The sequence below is a fragment of the Indicator indicator genome, chromosome 32 (assembly GCF_027791375.1).
Source record: "Indicator indicator isolate 239-I01 chromosome 32, UM_Iind_1.1, whole genome shotgun sequence".
Lineage (NCBI taxonomy): Eukaryota > Metazoa > Chordata > Aves > Piciformes > Indicatoridae > Indicator > Indicator indicator.
Window position 1 is genome coordinate 1,663,845 of NC_072041.1, and position 11,365 is coordinate 1,675,209.

Consider the following 11,365-nt stretch of genomic DNA (forward strand, 5'->3'; position numbering starts at 1 on the left):
TTAAGAATGAGCAGGCACTAATCTCAAACTGCCACTAAAATTCAAAATGAAGTGGAGGTAAAAGTGTCTCATTTGCAATGGATGTCGTTAGCACTGTTGTTTAGTAGGAGTCACCCCACTTGCAATTTTAATAAACATAATAAACATATTTTTCATTTTTTCCCCCTCAATTTGCCCATGTTATTCAGAAACTCCACCAAACTTGAATGATAGTTTCTCCAGGTCAGGGCTCTCAGATTTTTAGCCACCAAACTGCAAGCATCCAGGAGTGGTATTTTCATAAAGCCCTTCCTGGATACCACATTCCCAGCACTGTCAGTCTGGACATGACTATTTTCCACACTGGTAATAAGACAAACACATGCAAACAAGCAAAACCCAACAGGCCAGTGTGAGCTAAAACTACCTCTCTTTCTCCCAGGATTACTGAAGGCTGAATTCCAGAGCTCCATCATGACTCCATTTGACAAAACCAGACGAATGGGTTCTTAAGACACATTTTCCCGTTAGGTGTCTGCTGAAGTTGTCACTGTTCTCCATCCAGAATCTTCAAGAGCTACTGTTTTCCTACTTCCTGCAAGCAAATGCTCCCTGAAGAGTTGAAAAAAGGCATTGCATGAAGGTAAATGGAGGGTAACCATTATTGAAAAGGAGCCATCAATACTGTTAGACCAATGTATGTGTATAAAGATAGAGAACAAGTAAAGGGGGACACTGTCTTTTAATAAATTTTGGAATTAAAAAGTCACTTAATAAAACTGCAGTTTTATCACATGAAAAAGTTTACATGCAGGTCATTTATCTTTGCTTTTGTTGTTTGGTTTGTTTTTTCTTTTTCTTCCCCATAGAAAATGAAAAGCTATGTTAAATCCCACACCACTTTTCTGCTATGGCCAGTTTGGGTATGTTCAGAAAGGGCTGCATCAAGTCATCTTAAATTAATCAAGAAACACTTAAGTATCCAAGAAACTCCAACTAATAACAATTAAAATATATATTTTTATAATTCCAGGTCCTCAAAGGAATTGTGATAGAGTTTGAACAAAGTTTTGAGTCATCATGAAAGAGCCCAATTTAGCATCTGCTAGGAGTTGTAATGGCGAAACTGGCATTGAAACCCAACACAAATGAGTTACTTCAGAAGCTCTTAAGTATTGTTCCCCTATTGCAAACCCCATAATTTAGTAGAACTCTTATTCCTACCTCTATTTGTTTGGTTATAACTCAGTAATACCATGCATTTAGGAAACTGGCTTAAGTTCTGCATCTATTAGGTCTACTGAATTTTTCTATGGAACCAGCACACGGCCATGAAGCAGAAAACAGCATCACGTGTGCCACCTGACATCTTTCCTCCACACATGTGCACAGCACTTCAGGGTGATACTGAGCAGGAGAAAATGTAAAAATATCCAAACTGTAAGCCATTCATCTCTCCAGTGCAATGGTTATTGAAAGGAAAACATTATCCCAAATCCATGGGATTATCCAAAGTTTCTCCAACTTCTTACAAAAGATAATGGACTCAATGCAATGTGGTTAGAATGCCAGTTCCTTCAAGAAACTGATATTTCAGGTAAAAATAGCAAGATCCTCTTAAAATGAAAATTCAACTGCTTTGTCACCACTTCATTAATCATTTTTTTATGAAGAAAAAAGGCATTGTTACAATGGCTCAAAATCGTTCCTTTAGTTAGAAGTAGAATTGGTCAACAGGTTGATTGCATCTTCCTAGCTAGCAAAGGTCTTTCCCACGTCTTCTTTCCCTTTGTATTTCCTCTTGCCATGTGTGAAGGGTATATATCTGTACTTGATCATATGCTGAAAAAAGAAAAGATCCGTTTTTGAGGTAAGAAACTTGCTTAATGTTTGGAAAAATGTTTTATAATACACATTGCAAATTAAAAAGTCCTCTAGAGAGCTCTTCTGCCAAACCTTGTAAAGGCCAAGTGCAAGGTCCTGCACTTGGGTTGGGGTAATCCTAAGCACAAATCCAGGCTGGGCGAGGAGTGGCTTGAGAGCAGTATGGAGGGGAAGGACTTGGGCTTTACAAACTCCCCATGAGCCAGCAATGGTCACTAGCAGCCCAGAAGCGAGCTGTGTGCTGGGCTGCATCAAAAGCAGGTAGAGCAGCAGGACAGGGCAAGGATTCTGCCCCTCTGTTCTGCTCTGCTGAGACACCACATGGAGCACTGCATCCAGTTCTGGTGCCCCCAGCATTAGAGGGAGATAGAACTGCTGGAATGGGTCCAGAGAAGGCCACAAAGCTGATCAGGGGGCTGGAGAACCTCCCCTACAGGCACAGGCTGAGACAGTCAGGGCTGTTCAGCCCAGAGAAGGCTCCAGGGAGACCTTAGAGCAGCCTTCCAGTACCTGAAGGGGGCTGGAGATTAGGAAGAAATTCTTTACAGTGAGGGTGGTGAGACACTGGAATAGGTTGCCCAGAGAGGTTGTGGATGCCTCCTCCCTGGAGATGTTCAAGGCCTTGATGAGGCATTGAGCAAACTGGGCTAGTGGGAGGTGCCCTTGCCCATGGCAGGGAGGCTGGAACTAGATGATCATTAAGGTCTCTTCCAACCTAAACCATTCTATGAATCACAAATGCCATCAGCTATTCTTGGAAGTTACCTTGATTTGCCTCTTCATAGTGATACAAAATAGCATAATGAAGTACATCACAAGGATGGGCCAAAAAACAGGAACGTTGAAAGCCTCAAAGAACGTACATGCCATAGCAACCAGGATTCCTTTAGTGGCAGAGTGCCTTAAAAACAATATGAACAATTAATCCTTCAAGCCCAGCTACCCCTAATTAGATGCAGATTTTTCTGTTTTTCAAACACAGAGCATGGGCAGATGGATCCACTCACCAGAATTTAAACTCTGGGAGCCTTCTAATGAAAGGCCGAAATTCTTCATTTTGCCTTGTAGGTAAGGAAGGGCCATCATCTGAAAAAAACCAACATGAAAATCAAACCAAACCACTAATTTTCCAGACTATTTGGAGTCCAGATTTTTGTACTTTTAATCTTAAAAAAAAAAAAAAAAAAAAAAACCAACCACAACACAAAGCCCAAAAAAACTTTTACCCTTATACATAGATTCCAGTTACAGTGGCTGTCTTAATCTAACTTAACACTAGTTTCCCCAAAAGAAAACAGCTAACAGAAATGAGTGCTGGGTCATTTAAGCTCTCTCCATAGTATCTCAATTCACATAAAACTTCTTTTAAAATTAACAGACTATGGAATAAGCTCAAGTCCTAAAAAAATAGACAAGTTTTATAGTGATTCCTGGTATGAAGTTGTAAAGATTTTTTTGCAAGCCTAAAAATCCAATGCCACACTAAAACTGCACATCTTTACCCTATAGTATCAAAGTAAAAAGAGCTGGAAGTTTGACTAGGTTGAAAAGGATCACAAAAGGAACTACTCATCATACCTGAATCTTCCATTAAAGAGGGGTCTACCTTTGGCGACAAGAAAGCTATGAAGAGATTTAGATGGTAGATTCCCAAGGCATATGTCACAATGTACCAACCCTGAAGCAGGGAGAAAAAATAAGAGTCAGAATTAAAGTCTTTCTGAAAGCCATTTTCATATACTGAGTTTTTAACACCATTAAACAACCTGGGTTTTTGCTTCCTTGAGAAAAGTTTGTTTACACCTTCATATTAAGTTTTCTGGACTTGTTGAAAAACACAAGTTAAATTTTCACTGTACAAAAGCTTTTTGACTCTATGAAAGCACCTTTATCAAGATACTTCTTTCCATGCTGACAGATAACACATTTAACAATTTTCATTTAAAGCTACCTAAGTACTGAACAAACTTCCTGCAATACAAATAAGCAAGGTTAAAAGAAATTTAAATCCATTAGCAGCCTTTTTTAAGCTTCATGTTGTTTTGCAAGGCAGACTACTGTGAACCTATTTTAATCAAAACAAGCCTTGGAGCAGGAGAGCAGTGGAAGCAGTGTTTCCACTGCTCTCCTGTTTCAAGGCTTGTTTTGATTTAAAAAAGTAGGTTTACAGTACTGATGGATTTAATATGAAAGTTTTTCTCAGGCATCCAGGCTCTACATTCAGGATATAGACCTCATAAAAGCAGCAAACAGCATAAAACCCCAACACTCCTAACAGTAATGCTATCTAACACTAGCAGTAAATTAATTTTCTTTACCTGCAGTAAATAAACTCTAATCATGTAGATAAAACTCAGACCCAAAGTTACAATCCATCGCACTGCCGTGTATGGAGTAGATTTGTCTAACCAGGACTGGTAGATCTAGGAGGAAACAAAGTGTACATCTGTAAAATACATGATGCACAGTGATTAAAGTTTATTACACAGTAGCAGTAGAAACAGTAAGCATTTGTGAAGTGTATTTTGGGACAGTAACATGGTATGTTTGAATTCTTCATTACAAATAAACTGAATTACATATCAATGAGCTTGCAAGCATTTGAAAAGTTCAGTATTTTACAAAAAGCAAAAAAAAAATCATTTCCTCATGCTTGGAGCTTCATAAAGAAATTCAGATTTTCAGCATTTGATCAAGGTTTACATTTCTTAAGATGAATCAACATGAAATCTGAAGTCACTCTTCATTCTTGACAATAAAGCCACACATTTGCACTGTGCAGTGTCACATAGGTATTAAATGGTCTGTTAAGCTATGCATGATAATCTCTATCTATTTTTAAAAGGCTTCAGAAGAAATCTTTTGCACAAATCTTAGTATTTCAACAACTGATCCCAAAAGTGTTGAGTTTAAGAAGCTGCATTGAGATCTGTTTCTAAGGGAGTCAGAAAAACCCTAGAGCAAACCAACCTGTCCAAGTCTGGAGAAAAATCTATAGACCACAGAAGGCTTTCCATGCACAGACTCACCAATACTGTCCCCTTCTGACATGGTTGCTGTGGAAACAAAACATGACATAAAGGGAATGGTTAAAACAAATTCTAAGCTCAGTGAAGCTTTAGAGCATGTTACCTGAAGCAGCATTTACACAGGATACTCTTTTGGGTTACCTTGTTTGAAACCAATTACTTAATGAAGCACTCTTTACTCCAAAAGAAATTAATTTCCAGAAGGAACTGTCCAGAAAGCAAAGAACAGGGTATTTTACAAAGGCAAGGCAGGATCCAATGCACTTTAGGGGGGGTGGGAAAAGCCCAACCACAGATGCAAGAATGAGTCTTGTTAGACATCTTCACCTTGACAAGGCAGGAACTGAGTTACAACAACTAAGCATTGAGCTATGAACTGCAGCACCACCCTCCTGTCACCTCAGCTTCTAAAGACAAAGAACAAAACCAAAATAAACATTCTCCTAGAAGCTGCTTAGGATTTTTAACTACTGACAGTATTTAAGATCTTTAAGTTCAGGACTGTACAGAAGTGGTCACAAACAAAACCCTCTGCCATAAATACCTAGCCCAACGCTACCTGCTGCTAGAATTATTCACAGTTTACCCACAGGAAGAACTCAGCACTCAGAAGGAAGTTTTATGCAAAACTGCACAGGGCCAGGATTCTGAACTCAGGTAAAAAAAATAACCAAGGGAATTATTTTTTAGTATGTTTCCAAAACCAGTTTAAGATCTTTATTTTTATTTTCACTTAATCTGAAGTAAGTTTCACAGTTCACTTCCAGGACATAAAACAAACAAAATAAAAGAGATTCTAAACAGAAACATTTCTGCCACATCACCAAGAGCAATTCCTGACATTACTTCCTGGAGTCCTCATTTGTGGGTGGGACTTCATAACTCAGAAAGTGGGAGACATTTCAGCTCTCTATTAATACCTCAGATGGTAACAGAGATAGGAAATATTACTAAAGCTGAAAAATATAAGTTAACTTAGATGCTGCAATAGACTGACTGCTGCAAAGAAAGAGCTTGAGACCAAGGACAGTCTGGGGAGACACAAAATCTTAAAGTTGTCTGGTTTTGCTGTAAACATCTGTGAATTACATCCTATGGAATAACTACTAAGTAGAAAATAAGGAGTCCTGTTACACTTGAAAATGGTATTCATTATGAGGCTTCAGGAGCTGCAGCCCACTTTAATTCAAGCTATAGCTAAAACCAATAATAATTTAAAAAGCAAATAGAAACTCCTACAATATAATATAGTCTTTTTGACTTCAGAAAAAAGGAAATAATTATTATGATCCCCACTCACTGCACTGCAGAAGAAAGAAGTTACTCAGCATTGTTAGCTGAGCACAATTTTGTGCTTTATTTGGGATTTTTTTTTTAATGTCCTGAAGTATAAAGCTGTAAGAAAAAAATACTGACACCATTGATAAGACAACAGTTCTCTACAGATCACAAAAACTCTCACATTCTCAAAGTTAATTTTACAGATACAGCCACAGCAAATCTGGGCTGTAAGTACATCTAACATCACAACCTTGTAAATGTAAATCCATGGGGATCAACAGATGTATAAGGTTACTGATGGCTTTACGATGGACCAGGCATTGTGGCTGGTGTAAAGAATCACATCAGATGTGATTAATGTTTATCATATACAGAGCTCTTCTTTAGCAGACCAAGAAACACAACAGCTAACACGGTTTCACAAAAAGGAAACCTCTCACTGCTGACTTTAAGGAGCATGGACTTGAGTGTATCACATGACATTGCTTACAATTCAAGTTACTATTTCTTATCACGTTAAAACTTTACTGAAAGAACATCCATCATTAGACAGTTACCAATGGCAGCAGTCTTTGACATTGTTTTGAAGGTAGTTTACAGTTAAAGACGCAAGTCAGATCTCACTGGTTTAAGAGAACAATTAAATCTAAACAGTAGCAATCTCTCTTTCATAACCTAGCATAAGACTTTATTGTTCAGCATAAGGAGATACGATAACCCTCCAGCCACCTCTGTAATAATCCAAAAGATATTAGATTAGTATAACAGACTACTGGATAGTTTACTGCTAGCAGAATACTGACTGCCACTAAAACTAAACCAGCTTTTCTCTGCTGAAAAAGACCAAGTAGGTGAATGCAAGATCTTCAACAACCACGTTTTTTACCACAGTTGTTATGGAAATATCATTAAAGCACCAGTGCATCAATGAGTTCTTATAAATGACAGGACCTGGGGCAGTAAAGTCATTCAACTTCACACCTCACATCATCACTTACAGAGAGGCAGATGATTTTCAGACAATTCCCTGATCATAACATATATTTTTCTTAAGACACAAGTGAAACAGCTATCTAACAACAACACATTGCTGCTCATACGGGTTTCTGCATCTCAGAGGAAACGTCATTGAAGACCCACACACTAAAGCGATTTAATAATAACTGGGTGATTGGTCAACCACAGGAACGGTTGCACAAACTGCAAGTTTATGCTAAAAAAGTCATTGCTTAATTCTATCCATTACAGCAGCAGCCTGGTTTGTCAGAAACTCATGGCTGACTGACCAGCAGTAGCTGCCTGGCACCTGCACCCAGTTACCCGGAAACAGGGACTCCACGTACCCTGAGCACTGCCTAAGCCCAAACGCTGTGGGCCAAAATCAGCACTAGATCAGAGGGCACATCGCTGGCACTGTTACTGCACAGACACCAGGCCGAGAGGCCTTCGGGGCAGGGCCCGCTGTGGAGGGCCCAGGAGCGGCATTAGGACAGACAGAGGCTGGGGCTGGGCGAAAGGGAAAACGAACCCTCCGGCAGGCCCCGGGAGCCGGCCCAGAGAGCCCAGCAGCAGCCTCATGGTCCCCGCAGCCGTGATGCCCGGAGGAGCGCCTAGGCCGTGGCAGTGGTCGCCAAGCCGAGACAAACCCCCGCGCTCCCCGAGGGGCGGCTCGCTGTAGGTATCCTCCCACTTGGGGCCTGTCACCGCCTCCGCCCGCCAGCCCGGAGGGACAAACTCCGCTCCCTTCCCACCCTCGGCTCCGGCCGAACCCCGGAGCGCCGACGCGGGGCAGCAGCTACTCACAGCCACCCAAGCCGGGTTCTTCCTTCCGTTCCCCCTCCCCCCCACCTCCACAAAACCGAATATGGCGTCACTGGCGGGGAGACATCAGCTTCCGCTTCCGGGGCGAGGGAGGGTGTGACACCGCCGGTGCTGCCCCGCGATTGGCACCGTTGGGTGGGGCGAATGGGCGGGGCCGCGGCGCAGAGGCGGGAGATGAGCGGTGCAGTGTGGGTTAGGGGGCGGTGCAGGGGAGGTTGTTGTCCCTTGTGGCTGCAGGGAGCGGCACAGGGGCTGTACCTCGTGGCCAGGGCGGAGGAGCGGGCGCGAGGGCGGGGAGCGGGCTCGAGCTGCAGCCTGTGAGCGCGAAGAGGCTGCTGCGGGGGCAGCGCCGAGGACTGAGGCTGTCGCTGTGCCCATGGTCTCCTCAATTCATCTCAATTTCATCTCAATTTCATCTCAATTTCATCTCAATTTCATCTCAATTTCATCTCAATTTCATCTCAATTTCATCTCAATTTCATCTCAATTTCATCTCAATTTCATCTCAATTTCGTCGGCGCATGTGAGGCTGTGAGCCTTCGCCGCGGCGAGCCCTGCGTCAGTTTAGCCTGGTTCCTTGCCTGCAGAGGCGAGGACGAGCCTCCACGAAGTCTGTCTGGTCTTTCATAAAGGCCAGTAGCTGCTAGGACTGCGCTCCTGTGTTCGGGCTAATGTAAATGCAAAAGCTTTTCCTCTTCTGGTTTTGCTTTATTTTCTATGCTAGAGGTCCTGTTTTCTGTCAAGGTAGCTAACGCTTTAGCTTCTGGCAGTTTCTGTGTAGTCTGAGGGTTACAACGAGCTGGAGTTACAGAGCAGCCTGGGTTCACATCAATGTGAAGTGAATGTGAATAGTAAGTGAAGTGATATATTTGTTTTCACCTAAATATTATTTGTACTGACGTTTTAAAATAGGTATTGAGCAAAATTAGTGCTTTTTATTTTAGCTAGTCAATACTCAGCCCAGTCTTTCCATATTGTTTTAATAATTTCAGGTTTCAGGCTTCCGGGTGTCTTATTGCAGAGTTGAGGTTTTCATATTCTTTTGGTGGCCTCTTAGTTAAGGCTGGGTGAACTTTCAGTCACCTCAAGAAGTTAGAGTTGCTAGTGGTTGAAACTAGAAACACATACCACCAATTTTTTGTACAGTCTTGGTCCTTAGAGATGCACCTGTCTGTGGACTTGTGCTCACATGAAGTGCTTCACACAATCAAGCCAAAGACGTTAACGAATTTGGATAAACCATGCATTTTAGAGGGACATCTCATGCATGCTTTACTAAGGAAATATTTCAGTTAATTCTTTCTCTCCTAGCATCCTGAGCAGAAAGAAGTTCCTTGGTTAAAAGTCTGTCGCAGTAAGAAGCTCCAGAGAAGAATTTCTCCTCTTTCAGTTTATTCCTGTACAGGTAAGTCAGTGACTTCACCTACCTAACCCCATTAGACAACAGACTGCAAGGCTGACAGAAAATAAAGGGTGACCACATGGAGTACACTGTATTACTTGACAGAAAAATGACTTTCCTACAAGTATAACTATTTTCAGGTCACACGTGCATCAGTGTGATGGTTTGAAACTGTCTTTCTAATTTTTCCTTGCAAAGTTCAGAACAGAGAAAGTGAAAGAGTGTAAATAAGTCACTATTGGGTGTAAGAAAGCAAAATACTGATTGTTCTAAACACTTCCGTTGGATAGATAGAAATGTTTAAGAACTATTACCCAAAACAAAGTAGGCACTCTGCACATTCTGCGTTCGGCAGTGGGGGCAGTTGCTGGGCTGTCTGGCTGCTGTTTTCTTCTTCTTCTCTTCTGGCTGAAGATAACACGTACTGACCTTGGCAGCTAAGTTAACAACTTTCTGCTTAACTAACTCTGCTTCTCTGTCCAGGGGGGTCTGGGGGAAGCTCCTGGAGAGGGAGGCCCCTTTGGGAAGGGTCCCCTTTGGGGGGAACCAAAGGGAGATTGGTTGTGCTTTTCTGTTGATTGTATATATTTGTAAATGTTGTGAATTTTGTATATTTGTACATATTCATTGCATTTCATCATAGATTGTAGATTCTGCTTTGTAAATACAGCTTTCATTTGCTTCCAGACTGAGCTAGCCTGGTTATTGTCGGTGGGGGGGGGAATTTCAGCTCACACCGACACATTCAGGAATTGCGTAGTACAATTTCTTTACAGGTGGACTCAATGAGCTTGAAATCCTTTCCAACCTAAATGATTCTGGTTCTGAGCAGCTGATTTTTCAGGCTTTGACACAGAGGATTTGAAGGAGTACATGTACATGCCATCAAAAAAGCTCTTAAGGTGACTAATAAATTCGAGTACTACTTTGATACTTTCTTTAACCATAAAAGAACACGCTGACTCTTTAACACAACAGTTAAATCTGTTAATCTAAACTTAATTACTGAGTGCAGTTTAAAGATCTTTATTATTCCATGAATATAGGGAATTGGGGAATTAAAATCAGTAAGACAAGGTAAGAAATACTTGTTAGATAAAGAAACAGATGACATAAATAGGTGCAAGTACTGTTGTGCGTTTGTTTCATTGTAACCTAAATGCTACTGAACAAAAATGAGGTTATTATAATAGCTTCTCACTTGAGCTGTTGAAGACAGGAGATATTTTATAAATATATATATGTTTGTGTGCACACAGTTTGGCACCACTGGGTGTCTCTCTAGCATCTGTTTTGAGACTAATCAGAAAATCCTTTAGGCTTGCACTTGTTGAGTAACCCATCTGTTTCTGCAGGGTTATAAGCATTCAGTACTAAAAGTTTACACAGGATATGTGCTCAAGAGTGGCAAGATATTTTGGCCAACAAAACCCCAAATGCTCATAGTACTGACCACAGTTTTTGGTCAGTTGGTGTTAACTTAAGGATCTGGAAATTCTGTCTTCTGTGTCCACATCTTGCACACGAGATTTTGCAGTTTGTTTTGTGTGGTCAGAGATCTTGGAGAACATCAAACTTTATTGCTTATCAGTGAGTATCCCCATACTGTGCGCAGTGTTTGTAAACTGGCACTGCAGGGGGTTGGAAAAAGTATTTGTTTCCTTTACTGAAGTAGTTCCTGGGACGTGTTGAAGTAATCTGCAAGCATGGGCAAATATTTCAAGCTCTGTGGTGTTCTTCCAGCATTAGTTCACTGTGGTATAGAACAGATTGAATAATAGCATCAATGCTTCAGTTTTAACTGTGATAATGTCAAGGCTAAATATTTAGATCAGTCTCTTGTAAGTGATTTATTTTAGGAAGTGGATGCTGTCAGTTAATAGCATGCAGTCTGTGAACCTTCAGAGATTCATGTGGATTAAATATCCAGTAAACAAGGCATAATTGTATTAACAGAGGAGTTGGATAA

General features: G+C 41.1%; 1 protein-coding gene across 1 annotated transcript; it reads right to left on the reverse strand.

Moving 5' to 3' along the window:
• Positions 1–715: 715 nt before the first annotated feature.
• Positions 716–8,037, reverse strand: RER1 (retention in endoplasmic reticulum sorting receptor 1). Its single transcript, XM_054394962.1, has 7 exons — positions 7,977–8,037; positions 4,834–4,919; positions 4,182–4,286; positions 3,442–3,541; positions 2,871–2,949; positions 2,629–2,764; positions 716–1,821 (listed from the first exon to the last, which is right to left on the reverse strand). Exons 2-7 carry the CDS (start codon positions 4,912–4,914, stop codon positions 1,732–1,734), a joined length of 591 nt encoding a protein of 196 aa, XP_054250937.1. The 5' UTR covers positions 4,915–4,919; positions 7,977–8,037; the 3' UTR covers positions 716–1,731.
• Between the last annotated feature and the right edge of the window lie 3,328 nt (positions 8,038–11,365).

Bases quoted from the DNA above. Each gene is read 5' to 3' on its own strand.
- RER1 (XM_054394962.1), bottom strand. From the start codon at position 4,914: ATGTCAGAAGGGGACAGTATTGGTGAGTCTGTGCATGGAAAGCCTTCT. The intron at 4,287-4,833 runs GTTGGTTTGCTC...GTTTCCTCCTAG, and splicing joins TTTTCTCCAGACTTGGACAG to ATCTACCAGTCCTGGTTAGA. The intron at 1,822-2,628 runs GTAACTTCCAAG...TTCTTTTTTCAG, and splicing joins CTATGAAGAGGCAAATCAAG to CATATGATCAAGTACAGATA.